Source organism: Lutjanus erythropterus, chromosome 7 (assembly GCF_056507025.1).
Source record: "Lutjanus erythropterus isolate fLutEry1 chromosome 7, fLutEry1.hap2, whole genome shotgun sequence".
In the NCBI taxonomy this organism is placed as follows: Eukaryota; Metazoa; Chordata; class Actinopteri; order Lutjaniformes; family Lutjanidae; genus Lutjanus; species Lutjanus erythropterus.
The window spans coordinates 36183510-36198385 of record NC_139323.1 but is presented as its reverse complement, the minus strand read 5'-3'; the positions used below and the strand labels follow the sequence as shown (position 1 = coordinate 36198385).

Below are 14876 nucleotides of genomic sequence, written 5' to 3'. Positions count from 1 at the left end.
CAATACTGTAGCTACACTTTGAAAAGAAGAAGATGAAGAAAGAAAGAAAGAAAAAAAGGGAGTTGAAGTGAGAAGAAATTATGTCATATTGCAAACCAGGTCTAATCCATGTTGCAAATGCAGTGAAAGAGGCCCTAAACCTGCTTCCTAGACAGGAAAGATGCTCTAAAATTGCTATGAGATGCAAAATTAAACTACAGAGTATCAGACTGACTGATGCTTGTTGCAGGTAGCAGACAAAAGAAGAAGCAGATGACAGAAACGATGAGAGAAAAGAAGAGGGGAGATGCTGCAGTACCTCTCAAACTCTTTGGTCTTCGCACATTCCTGGGACCCCTTGCTGATGACGATGAGGAAGTCTTGTGTCAACACAAAGGGAACTCGCTCTCTCTTGTAGCCAAATTTCTTCTTCTTATGATCCAGGAAATGACCAAAATCTATATGGAACAGCTGGAGGAGAGCAGAACGGAGCAGGAGGTCAAAGTTTAATAACTCTTTCAAACATTTAACCATCCTCTAAAGTAAAAAATCTATTTACTGTATAGGGTCTTCAATTACATTTGTCCAGGGGCCTGAGTTTTTAGAAGCAGACACGTGGGGGCCAGACTTTCAAATTAAAGAATTTACATTTATTTAGCCTATTGTTGTTTAATATCATTAATTTCATGCAAAATTAGTGTTATTTTCAATATGTGAGTGTACACAGACTCCAAAAAAACATGGAAAATTCATAATGATAACTAGATACTAAACTAGAATATGCTCTTAGACTGCTGTCAAGGAGGCAGTTCACTGAGGAGTAATTCCGGGGGCAGCAAAGTAGAGTACTGTCATTTTAATAAGAAGAAGTCAGGCAGTAATTGGCCTTTTTCTGTCATTCTGTGAGCAACCATGATCTCATTTTATGCTGCACATGGCAGAATCTGTGAACAATTTAAGTGAAAGGAGCTGAAAGGAGTGAGAGTTGGAGGTGTGCAGCCCGTCGCCTGCAGCTCTTCATCTGACAGCTCACTGTGGCTGAAATATTTTAAACTGATCGGCTGTCAAAAAATGCCAAAAACAACTGTTGTCTAGATAAAATGCATACAGACACATTTCTGGTGAATCATAGCAGTAAAGTTAATCTTACTGACACAATGTATTTCCTGTGTCTACTTCAAAATAAAAATCAACTTGTGTTTCCCCAGTTAAATGCTTTTAATGTGATGCTGCAGCAGCAACAAAAATATTGCAATATTTCATCAGTGGGCATTCTGCGGGCCAGATGGGAATATCTGGTGGGTCGCCAGTCGACAATCCCTGCTGTATACCCACAGATATACAGGTAAACACAAGGCATCGACTCAAATCTTTCTCCAACAACTGGGCACGATTAACCATCCATTAATCAATGTAAAGATTTTCGACAATTAAATATGTACTAATCTAAAATGTATGTTTAGTGTACCATTTCTCTGGAGCTGACATTTTTTGGCAGGGGCATTTTTCAGGTAAGTACAGGTGGACGAGGGCAGCCCTTTCGAGTGAGAGCCTTAATATCTTACTGATCTGTTCATTCAAATTATCTCTGCTTGATAAATTAATGTTTCACATAACTAATAAGCTGCTAGAATTAAACTTAAAATAAGCATCTTATTAATTATTAACAATTAACTGATTATCTATTGTTAACATGTTCAACTATCGATTAAGGGAAATGCACAAAATTTGCAACCTTACCACCGATATCATCAATATATTAAGTATTATTTTACAGAGATGAGTATAGCCATTTTCTTAAACTTATTCAATTATTAAATATGTATTAGTCAAAAACAAATTGTCAATGTGCTAATAAAAATTACTTCTATAACTGAATAAAAAAAAAAACAACGAATCAAGGAGATTATTATTGAAATTATTACAGGCGAAGATAGACAGGAAAGGTGGGAGAGAGAACAAGGGGACGACGTGCAGCAAAGACACAGGCTGAAACTGAACCCAGGCTGCTGCAATAAAGACTCAGACTACGTACACGGGTTGCACACACTGCCAAGTGAGCGACCAGGGCGGCGAGCAAATGAGCAACATTTATATGGAAAGGAGCATCGAAGCAGAGTTCAGCATCGGTGAAAATCAGTGCCTGCACACTGAATCCAAACTACAAATTTATTTAAATGGAAAATGTTTGAATCCAAGTCAGATCTTTTTTGGACCTTACTACGATCTGACTAGGACATTAGTCATTCTATGTGAAGTATGTGGTTAAATGTCAATCATATCTCAAATTGTGCACGTATAGCATGCGTGAAAATTGTAACTGTCCATCCTTGATCAAAACTGTGTGCGGTATATATGTGTATACAAATTACCTGTCCATCATCTTTGACCATAATGTTGCTGTTGTGCCTGTCCCCTATCCCGAGGATAAATGTAGCTACACAGTAGCCAGCACAGGACCTCGTAAACAGATCCACAGCCATGTCGTACCTGCACAAAAACACACACACCCCACAGTAAGCAATGACAGCATTAATTTCACATTTTAAAAAGAAATGAGAAATGAATAAGAAATGAGAAGGTATTTAAATTCTAATTATATAAAGCATATACATGAAACTAAATGCAGGCAGAAGTAAATGAGCTGTAACTCCAAACGACACCACATTTCCCCTAAGACATTTATACTAACACTAAGACACTCTAATGGGCATTGTTCTGTTCTGTCTAATGATGCGAAGATGCTCTAAAAATACTATCAGGAGAGAGGAACTCACATCTCGCCCTTGTTCTTGTCCTTGAGCCACTGATGCAGAGTGTTTGAGTTGAACTGCAGGGCTCCTTTCAAGCCTCCTTTACACTGAATCTGCATGATGGTGTGAGAGCTGCGAACCACCTCAATGAGACCCACGCAGTCTCCTAATGACAGACAGCCATAGGGAAGCATCCTGGACACGCACAAAACAGATCGGCTTAGCCCCACGCACAGAGGCATGACAGTTAGAGAATAAAGGCATCAACAGAGAAACATACAGAAAGAAAGAGAAATATAGACTGAGATAATAGAGGAGAAAGTAGTACCGCAGGTCCAGTCCCTGATTCTGCCAAATGTTCTCCATGATTTTGATAATCTGCAGCGTCAGCATATCCTGTCGCAAGTCTACAACACAAACACACACAATGAAGACAGTTAATAACATCCTGGGATGGTGACAATTATATACATACAACACAAGGAAGAGTTAGTATGATTACAGTAGACAAACATTACCCTAAGAAACTCTGTAGCCTCCAGTTTACAGTTTGTGTTAATGACATATTGTGGTAGGAGTAAGGGAATTTAACCTCCAAAACTTAGTTTCAGTGTATATTGTTGCTACTGATGTGCATGATTAGTCTTTTAGTTGATAAAATGTCACCACCCTCACTAGTCGGCAACAGAAATACTTGTCTGTGATTCTAATTATTAATATTTTATTCACAACAGCAGTTAACTGTTGCCTCTAAGATGTAGCTCGCATATTGTTCTGAGGACAGTGTGACAGATGGCTCGGACACAGCACGGTTTGGCAGTACTTTGATCCAGTAAATGAAAATAAGGTTGTATGTAGGCTGTGTTAGAATAAACTGGCATATAACAACTTGACCACTTGCCTGGTGTGAAAAGTTAACACATTTACTGAGCTGTTGTCAGGTTTTGTTGGATAAAGTACAGCATTCATATCGCACAGTGCAAAGTGCCACACATTTCAGCAGCATGTCTAATACCATTTGGTCGTTGAAGGCAGTTATTTTTTGGACAATGTTCACCTAATAAATTGTGCTCAAATTAGCTGTTTTCTGAGGGTTTTCTTCCCTTTAGACTAACCGACTAGTCCAAATTAAAATTTCCATTTAGTTGACAGGGATTAAAGACAAGTGCCACAATTTATTTTTCTGTTATTTCTTTTATTTTAACAACAATTATTTAGTTTTGTTGCTAGCAGGTGTGTTAAGGGGATAGAACAGTATCTAGGGCGATCAGGTGTGTGTGTGTGTGTGTGTGTGTGTGTGTGTGTGTGTGTGTGTGTGTGTGTGTGTGTGTGTGTGTGTGTGTTACCATCTCCATTTTTGAAGATGATCTCATTGTTCTGGAAGAGCATCTCGGACATAATGTCAGGATTCTCCCAGTTGAGCCACAACGGTCTCTTCGCTGACGACATGATCCTGCATTCATCTAACCTGTAAAGAAATTAATTCAAGTTATTAAATAATTTTAAACTTTTTCACAACCCCACTCATTCAAATACTCTCTCTCTCTCTCTCACACACACACACAGGCTCATTCACTATTGCTTCCTACCTTAGGTTTCCCAGTTGATGTGCAGGGTTGAGCGGAGAGGTGAAGTTCTGCAGAGCGTCCATGTAGTCTGGTCTCTTCATCTGGTCCACAAGAAACCGCATCTGGACCTCCACAAGACACACACACACACATCCACAAGGAAATCTTCTAAAAATGGCTGCATTTGAGTACTGCAATGACTCTAATGTTAAATTATTAAATAAAACATTCAAAAGTTGAATGAATGAGGACCAAACTGGTCAGATATTATTTTGAGAATGAATAACAATACAGATCCCACATAAAATCTGGTAAATTCATCTCAATAGAATAAAGGCTGATAATCAAAATTATGTGTGGTGTCAGTTGTGGAGAAATTTACTTGTAGAAGAGGGTCAATTAACTGGTCAATCAAAAAGCACCACGCTGACTGATTAACAACACAACAGTGCAATGAATGTTACACATTATGAGTTGTGACAAAAGTATAAATGAATAAAGTACTGTTCTGCTTTGTAGGCATGTATATTTTGTGCTATGTTTGTTATTGTACTTCAGAAACTGATACCATAAGCAACACAGCTAAGTGAGAACCATGAGCCTCTTACCATGTGGCATCTACAAACAAGGATAGACTTAGATCATCCAGGCGTCCATTTTATTTTATACTTTTAGACCCTCCTGACTGGTGCTGTCAAGAGTATCGAAATATCGATATTTATTGCTACTGAATATTTGAAATGCTTTCAATACTCATTTTTTTGCAATATCAATTCCGAGCTGTAGTTTCTCGCTCTTTCCAACAGCCAACTGGCGTGCACACACACCGCCGTGGTGCCCACATAGTCCTGCTTCCTCTCACTTACTCACAGTGCTGCCTTCTTCCCATCACTTATCTCATTTGCTCCTGTTGAAGGTCTGTTTTCATGTTATAGTCTTGTTATATTTTTTTTATTGACCTTTTAATAAAAATCTAAATCATGATGCTTTCGATGTTGAGTCCATTTTTCCCCATGGTACTGAAAATGATATTGAATATCTATATTTTTCAAGGTATTGTATCAAAATTAGAAATTCAAGTATCATGACAACACTCTTCCAACACAGACCGATTACAGCAAAGTTACAGACATGTGCTGCAGAGATTAATACCCTTTTAAATCCAGCATGGGATGTATGTTGGATGTTTGCATGGCAGGGATGTGAGTGATGATCTGTCTGCTCCTGTCACTGCTGATGGGAACCAGTCCAGAGTTTTTGCAGCTGGGCGAGACAGTTGGGACTTCAAAACACCCTTGTATACCATAAGACATTGATACTGCCCAAGCCTAAAGCAAGACACTGGTTTTTTTTTTAGTCAACCCACATGATGTCTGCAGAGCGCTGCAGAGTAGGTCATTGTGAAGGTACAGATGATCAGTGAATGAAGCCTTTTACCAGTTTTTAGACTGAAAAGATGAAAATACCTAAACATTAAAATCATATGGTTCTGTGTGTGTGTGTGTCTAAGTGTGTGCTGTCATCCTCCTTACCTTTTGTGTCTCATCCTTCTTCTCCTGTTTGAGGATGTCTGTGAGGTTAATGAGCTTCTCCATGGCTTCTACCTGCCTGCTCAGGTGTTTGAGGTACATGCCACACGCCCTGCAGTAAGCCTCCAACAGCAGCCCAAACCTCTGGCTCACTGTTTTATTGTGCATTTCTGACCTGTGAGGGCGCCCCAAAGAGAACAGAGAGGCAAGGTGTGTTTTTAGCTTTCTAGAAAGACAAAGAGAAAGGAAAGTACATCAAGATGAAGAAAGAAACATTGTGGATGGTGACTCACTTGAGATGCCAGAAGAAGAAATGTCCTATCCTTTGATTGGTCAGGGCCTTTTTGAGGAGGAAACGGGCCAGGGGATTGTCGAGATACTGCTCATATTTCAATACCTAGAACAGGAGAAGAGTGAAGAAGCGAAGACTGGATGAAAATACCAAGATGAGATGCAGAGATGAGGTCTAGACCGGTCATTTCAAACGCTATTTTTTCTCCCTACCGTGCCAGCCATGACCTGAGAAATCAGGTCATGGCTGGCACGGCTGGCTACTATGACTTCTCCCTACCGTGGATCTCTGTACAACAAATAAAATCTAAAGCATCACAGACTGGAAAGTCGTCAACACACAAGAACAGGCCAAACAAAAGCTGCTTTCCAGTCAATATAAGAGTGGCAGCCAAGGACACTCAGGCTGGGGAAAAATACTCCACAGTCCACTTGAGTCACAGTACTATTTGTTCCTCACTGTCTTTCTGTTTTTTTCCTTCCTCCTGCAAAGTTTGTGATTTTCTAAATACTTTAAAATACAGTGTATGTGCATTACGGTAAGTATTTTTAAACTAGGGATGTAATAATAAATTGAATATTGTGACATCACAATAAAAAAAGTTTTGCTAGCGTGCTGGACTGCGACAATATCTATAGTGATATTACATGGTTATTATTTTTATTTAAGGACCATTACTGACTGCTGCACTTTTTTCTTTTACAATTGTACACTGTACACACACAATACAGGCATTCATTGCCGAAGACAATTCATGCCAATTTTTTGCTCATGCTCAAGTCATGGCTGGCTACTATGACTTCTCCCTACCGTGGATCTCTGTGCAACAAATATAACCTAAGGCATCACAGACTGGAAAGTTGTCAACACACAAGAACAGGCCAAACAAAAGCTGCTTTCCAGTCGATATAAGAGTGGCAGCCAAGGACACTCAGGCTGGGGAAAAATACTCCACAGTCCACTAGAGTCACAGTACTATTTGTTCCTCACTGTCTTCCTTTTTATCCCATTCTTTCATCAATCAATTCCTTGAACTCGACAGCCCCTGCTCTCTTTAAGACATACCTGCACAAGCTGGATGAGGTACTGGGACAGTTTGTCATCAGTCAGGTATTTGTCAAGGCAGCGTACAGCAAAGTGCCTGACCATGGGGTCTGGATAGTTACAGTCCAACAGCTCCATGGCCTGCTCAGGACGGATAGACGGCCATTCCTTTAACAGACAGTACATCTGGGAAACATACAAACCAAGAAATATGAATTTATACTCAGTATACATTCATACACATCACATAATTACAATTAATCACATTTAATATACATTTAATCAACAATTGATAAATATGCAAAGAAACAAAACAAACGCAATTATATTCTGTGCAAGAGTGGTAATATAACAAAGAGGTAGGAAATTGCAGGTCATTACCTGTGCTACTTCATCTCTGGAGTTCCATTTGACAGCGAGGAGGATCTTAGGAAGGATCTCAGGGATGTTCATGCAGTAGTGCCTGGTAAAGACAAAGAAAAGGGGTAATTAATGTGTGCTGCAAGCCACTTTAAAGACCCACACACACTCAAACATATCTTTTGAAGTACACCTATTGTTTTTAACAACCAAACATGCACCAAAGCGTTACCGCCTTGATGCCCCTTCTCTGACCCTGTCTCAATTTTGGAGTGTTAAATGAAAACCCAGCAGCAGGAGCTGTTCTTTCTTTCTACAGCTGCTGTATCTGTTTTAAGAGAGCTAAAAAATATTAAAGAAATAAATTATTAATAATACTAAACAGGTATTATGTGGTGTTGGCATTTCATAATACTCAAATAGAAATATACAGAAAATGAACGGGGGTACACCTTTTCCTGGGACACGTATGGTTCTGTTGTGCTGGCTTTTAAAATCAGATGCCTGCAGTGCACCATAACGGCACTGTTTTTACATATCTACATCTTGCATAGAAGGTTAAAACAAAACTGTGTTACTACATGTATTCAAATGTAGAGTATTTCATTACTTTTTTTTAAACAAAATGTATGAGAAACAATTTAAAAAATTGAAAACATGTTTCAGGCATTGACGTACAAGAATAAGCTTGTATTGAATCTACAATAATAGTAATAATAGTAATACAGTAATATATGGCTCTACATTAATTAGTTATTTTAGTGCTATATGATAGTATAGTAGTATGGTGTTACATTTGCTGGATGGGTTACCTGTGTCTCCAGAGGAAGTCTTTCTCCTGCTCAGTGATTTCTGAAAGAGGGTCTCTGTTACTCAGCTGTCTCAGCTGCTCAATGTCGCTCTCTGTCAGGGCGTGATCTCTGGCCACACGGTTGCCCTGAAACACAACAGAAGGAAAATACATAAGGCACTGCATTACTACATTCCTAAAACTAATTAACCTGGCTGTCAAGGTGCAAGACTCTGATCCCTCCCCACGTTCACTCTGTAATAAAACACAGTGTAACACAGTAAAACGTACCATATTTTATCATAACCACGCACATTTACCAGCCATGTTAACTTTCTTTGTCAGTTTTTGTTAGACCTTCTATTTGTTACTTGTTTCTTGCGGCAGAGTCTCTTTATACCAGTAATCTGACAAATGTTTTCCTGTCTGAACATTCAGTTATGCAGTTATTACGAGAAACAAATATAGGCTGGAACATTATCAGTTGTAATCCATTAAGACCCATTACTGTTAGGGAAGCATCTCAAGCAACTCAAGTTACAGATAAAGGAATTACTTAATACACCACATTACAATGTCCTCATAAATAAATCAACACTGGATGGTCCAGCTCTCCTGCATTGCACAGTATCTGATTGGCATGCAAACTACAGGCAACATTAAAGGTACATATGTCTGTTTTCTGTAAATCCTTTCATCTCCCTGTTATTTACAAGATTCCAACTGCATTTTATGTCATTTATTTTGCCATGTCCACCATAGTTCTGATCAAGAGTTTAACCAAAGTTGTAAATCAGTGCCTGAGACAACCACAGCAGCCGTCCTCCTCCTTCATGGTGCAGTTAACTCTCAAATGGTTCAAGTGTAGTATTTCCTGCACATTATCTATTGTTTTCCATACCAGCACACCTAGAAGTATGTACTGTAAACAAGTTCAATTTAAGGCAGTAAAATGAGAAGCTGTGTTCAGATCATCATCTTGGTCTGTTTAGACTGGAGCAGCTTGTGTCTCTGAAGCGTGAAATTCACTTGGGAATGCATTCAAATGCCTGTGCTGGCTACTGACTTGAAATTAATTTTTAATGATGTATTTCCTTCGCCTCTGACATTATCCTCACAGACAGACAGCAAAACTAGCTTTTTCTGTTGGTATTCACTGAGACAGAGGGAAATAGCTCAATAAATCACCATCGCTGTTTTAATGCAGACAAATTCACAACATAGTTGTTCTCATTTGTGTATTTTTCTATTTCTGTCCTCAGACAATGGAATGAGTACGAAATCCGAACACGGCTCATAAATATTATGTTGACCAGCTGTCATTACCAAGCTGCTGAGCTGCAGATAAAATCGTCATTTTACAATCATGACATTGTCAGACAAAATAAACATCAATAAAGGTTAATGACAGGACCTGTGCTGTGAGATCAACTATATAAACATTTAAACAGCGATGACAGAGAAGGTGTAGAGGGAACAAAAGGCCTAAAGCATTTGTCAACAAATATAAATGAGCAGCAATTGTGTATTTGTGTTCATAAAACATAAAAAATCTTTGCAAAACAGCTCTAAACTATATTTAAAATGTGGCTGCAGAATAGCAGGCGCTCCACTTCTGAAACATATCCAATGGACTGAAACTGTGACGTAGTGCAGTCGGAACCCGATGCAGTCAGATGCTGTGTACATTCGATAGGGACGGGAATCGAGAACCAGTTCCAAATGTCAAGTAAGGTTAGAAACACCAGCAATACGCTGAAACATCTTTCTACACATCATGGGCTTAAATTCAAGGAATGACATGTATTTGACTAGGGATGAGACTGGAGATCCAGCTCCAGTTTAGCACCTGGTCCAAATTGAACAGAAGTTAAACAACGGAGTTACATGTATGTCTTTTCTCAGAGATAAAAAAACAGTTGCGTTGATGCTGAAAACCTGTGCAGGTTATTGATCAGGAATCAAAAAGGGAATGTGGTAAAGAATCAGACAGATGAGCAGAACTAATAATGGCACTGATATAAATAAAATCTTTCCAATTCCCATCCCTAACATTAGGCATGAGGCTCAGGCTGCTCACAACCCTGACAATGCCCTCAAGTCCTGAATTTGAAATGCTCCCCTTCTCACCATCACTTTGCCAAGAATAAATTTGCAGAAAAGTTCGGCTGTCTGCTGCCCAATCATGCTCCTCTAACGCACGATATGTAAAGTCTGCCACTTTCGGTCATTACAGAAAAACAAAAGCTGTATTTTGATGATGTTGTGAAGTGGCGTGGGATCACTGGAGTTCTTCTCTTCACTTTTTGACAACCACCATATCCAATACAAGTCTATCTGATCTGACTCAGACAGAAATCGTGTTGACAGACAGAGAAATATTTAAGTTTTATTCACATTTCAATTTGTCACATTTCTCTGATGAATTCCAGAAATTATAGCAACTAGCAACGACCTAGCAACAGCTGGCAGGAAACGCATCATCACCTGGGATAAATTACAGATTTCTCTGACTTTGACCATTTTTGGAATAATATAATTACACAATAGACAGCATGTCTAGCATTTTCAGACCTTTTAATTTGTAAATGTCACATATCATAGCTTTAACCAAATGAAGTCTGATTTCTGTCTATTATGAGATTTATTTAGATTGTAAATGTGCTCGAGATAAGATCAAACAATTTTCTGGTCACAATGAAGCTGAATGAAATAATCATCACGGCATGTATTGAGTTGGGCACTCCTCACATTTGACGCACACATCATGAATAACTTAACACATCGTCTCACACGGTTCACATCCTCTCGCATGGCGGGGTAACTCCAACCACATGTCACATTATCACATCAGAAGTCATGGCTCTGAAGCCACACATCATCAAGAAGTCTGATAAGACACCTTCACCAATGCCATCATGAATAACTGAACAGAATAGCTCACAGTGGCACAACTGAGTCCCATGAAAAGTTTGGGACCAACTTAGTTAACAGGGTATAAAGCTGCCAATAAGTTTTGATAGTTAATTGGAGGGCTGAAAATTAACACATTTATTTAATCGATTATTAACCTAAATGTATGCAAATTCATTTTTAAAAAGTATTTTCAATAAATAAAATGTCAGAAAAAAAAGTCAGAAGGATGTTTTGTAAAGTCGCCCACATCTTGGGTTTCAGGTTTTTTCACTCACAATCTTGTTTTCACGGCAGCAGATGGTTTGCATGTGGAGGATTGATGTTAATGACAGAACCTATCAAAACCACTGTGATACTGAATCACATCTGCACCAACCAGGTGCACTTACAAATTTTTACAAAACAACTGAGTAAGTAAGCACATACATTAAACAAGAGACTGTGTTTCTCTGCAGAGTGTGTGCCATGTAACCACTAATCTAATGGTTGTAACTGTCAGACTCAGGGAAAGCAAGAGCAGATTGTCCACTAATCAATCGTGGCTGGCGTTGCTCTCTCAGACGGATAAAAACACATGGTAAAATATTTACAAAATGGTCTCAAAATACATCTTGACATCCACCCAAATAAACTATGTGTGGGAAAATTGATGCTGTTCACAGACTGGTCTGCTGTCATGTGTTTGTGAGAGTGACAGACAGAGAATGCCATGTCTTGAAGGAAACATGTACAAATCTCACAGAAGTTTTGCAAATCAAGGGTTCCCTTCTAGACTCGACTGAAAGAGAGGGGCTCGTAGCACCAAAAATAGAATATCAATTCATGGTGGCTGATGCTTTCATTGTGGTGGACTGCAACAAATAAAGGAATGTATGGGAAACACTGTCAAACTATAATTACATGTGGTGTCTTACATAACACACACATCTGTTCAAATCACTTACACACTACTGTCACAACTAATTTAGGAGATTGTGTCATTACATGCAATGCCTTTTAACAAGAATACAACCACACTTTGCATTAGGGCCTCATAAATCAGTGTCAAAATATCTCACGCTACAAAGGGGTCTAATGATAGGTCCACATACCTTTATTAATAACTTACCTCATCTGCTCTAAATGACTCTGCACACACTATATTTTTAAACATGCACTTATGCTCATGACAAACCTTACGCCTGCAAGAACACATCTAGTCTTTGAGATGTCACCTTAAGTAAATATGTAAAGTAAATATGTTTTCAAAAACCATAACTGGTTGGTGTTAAACAGGTTATTACCTGTCCAGAGAGGTTGTAGTTGAAGCCCAGTTCCCTCGAGATGGTCCAGTTTGCATGATCCTCTACTGCATTCATATCTGGGTATTTGACTGGACTGCTAAAGTGGTCAAACTCCAACTCCAGACATGGGGTTTCCTGGACAAGAGAGATTACAAGAATATCACCACAGTGTGTAAATTAAAACATCTGACAAACATTTAATGAAATATGGAAGTCAGTTACTTTTTAATCCCCCACTTTTGGTGCAGTCCCCATATGAAAGGAAGCATGTACAGTGCAAAAGAACATGTAAAAAACACTGTACTAAATTTGAATACCTTGTTAGGGTTGGATCCAGTCACTCCTATGGCGTTAAGGAGGTCTTCAAGGCCATGTGGGACAGGCCAGAGGTTCAGAGCCATCTTGTTGGCCACGAGAGTGTGAGTGTAGTCAAACAAGTTGATGTTACCCCAAGCTAGTGGGCAGTGCTCCTGCAGGGAGAGAGACGAGTAGCAAAGACAGAAAGCCAAAGATTTAAAAATGTAATTTTTATAAAAGCTGTTTAAAAAAAAAAAGCTCATGGGAAAAACAGACACAAACACAGATGGTTCGTAATTTTGAATCAAAGATGGTTTTTAACACCAACATATTCTGGCACTCTAATTGTACAGCAGAAGTATGTGATCTCATTAAGGTTTCCTTATGTTGAGGACAAATTAGAAACATGACCTCAGAAAAATAAACTATATACACAATACAACATGATACAATATACTCATAAAATAGTCAGTGGTTGTAATATAAACAAAAAAGTACTGGAGCCAAATGAAAGCACAGACAACACATCCACTGCTCAGTATTGGTCTGTGCAGTCCAGACAATCTCATAACATGTCTTTAAACCTGCTGGAATGCACCCTTCCCTTTTTGAAATCGAAAATGCACTGCTCTTCCTGATGAAACTCTCTAATGGTCGACGTTGCTGTGTGTTTCCCTGTTTCACAGGTTAATATTTGTTTGGTTTGGCAGAAAGAGGAAATGTTCTTTGTTTGATGCCCTTTATTTGCTTTCATTGTATTGGTTTGCAGCAAGCTCAACAGAAAGGAGTAGTGCTGTAACGAGTAGTTTGGAGCTTTGTCGCTTCATGACAGTGACATATAATATGTAACATACATATAGACACATATACAAGCATATAACTACACTTATATTATTAGTGTAATACTGTTTATAGAATCCGAGTGGTGGCTTTGTAGGATTGTTTACGACTTGTATGTGCAAATATTTCCAATAACTGTAAAGCGTCAGAATTTATTGAATAGAAGATTGATGTAATTATTTCGAAAATTCCCCAACCTTTTTTTTTTTATCAAATTAAATATTATGCTTCGATATTTGTTGGAATTTTGTCTTTCAAAAACAACATTTTTACTGCAGTCTCAAAACTGTTTGCTCTCCCGTTTGCTGCTCACAAAGGGAGGCATGCACTTGTAATAACAGGTCGGGCTAGCAGCAATCTAACATCACCACAAATTATATTTATGTTGACGAAACTGACAAGTTATATTTATTAGGTGCATCACAATTACAATATTGAAATGAAAATCAATAGAAATGACTGATTAAAAGAAAACACTTCAAAGATGACACAGTGCAGCTTACCAGCTGTTATATCACACCTGATACCATATAAATTTTTTAAAGAAGAATTTGGAAATGTAAATGATAGTTGTCAGGGCATATAATCAATGATCTGTTGATCTTAACAACAGGACTGAACAGAACCTTTCTATGAATGCTTGATCCTGAAATTATTGGTTATAGCAAAAGGGAAAGTAAAGGGACAGTAAAATCAAAGGTCTGTTTTATCTTTAAATGTAACAGTTATCGAATAATCTTTAAACTGCTGTGAGCTACCATGTCAGCCTTCACAAAGGCTGAGGAAATGTTTAAGATAACATCTTGATCCTCAGAGTGAGTTTTCACTAAGGGGCAGCGATGGAACCAGGTGACAAAGGGCAGCATTGTGAGGCAGACTGAGTTACACGCAGACAGCCAGTCAAAATGCACCTATTTATAGTACATGCTGGCACAAAAGGCTGCTGTAGAAAAGTGTTTATCTTTAATTCAAGTGGGGCATGAAAGAGCATCCGCTAACCTGACCTCCACCTGGCATGGCACGGTATGGGGCAAGACTCACCCCAGGTGTCTGTTACAATATCCATGTCTGGCTTTCATTGATACACTCCACGGTCAGACACACACACACCTCCTTCTCTCTCTCTCTTTCTCTTACAGCTTTTCCACCACACAGAGTTGGAAGAAAAATCAATCATTGTGGGTGTTTGTTAGAAGTATCAGCAGACCCAATGCACAAAAACACA

At 38.7% G+C, this 14876-nt stretch overlaps 1 protein-coding gene across 1 annotated transcript in view; it reads right to left on the bottom strand.

Annotated features, from left to right (window-relative positions):
• LOC146324337 (phosphatidylinositol 4,5-bisphosphate 3-kinase catalytic subunit alpha isoform-like) overlaps positions 1-14876 on the bottom strand; it is a 33370-nt gene that overhangs the window by 3025 nt on the left and 15469 nt on the right. The window contains exons 12-24 of the mRNA XM_084723647.1: positions 12832-12984; positions 12515-12649; positions 8338-8462; positions 7547-7628; positions 7187-7351; positions 6123-6226; positions 5833-6004; positions 4322-4428; positions 4079-4200; positions 3061-3139; positions 2757-2927; positions 2352-2469; positions 299-450 (exon numbers count right to left, since the gene is read on the bottom strand). Coding sequence (XP_084579773.1) covers positions 299-450; positions 2352-2469; positions 2757-2927; positions 3061-3139; positions 4079-4200; positions 4322-4428; positions 5833-6004; positions 6123-6226; positions 7187-7351; positions 7547-7628; positions 8338-8462; positions 12515-12649; positions 12832-12984 — 1685 coding nt within the window. The remainder of the gene's footprint in view (positions 1-298; positions 451-2351; positions 2470-2756; positions 2928-3060; positions 3140-4078; positions 4201-4321; positions 4429-5832; positions 6005-6122; positions 6227-7186; positions 7352-7546; positions 7629-8337; positions 8463-12514; positions 12650-12831; positions 12985-14876) is intronic.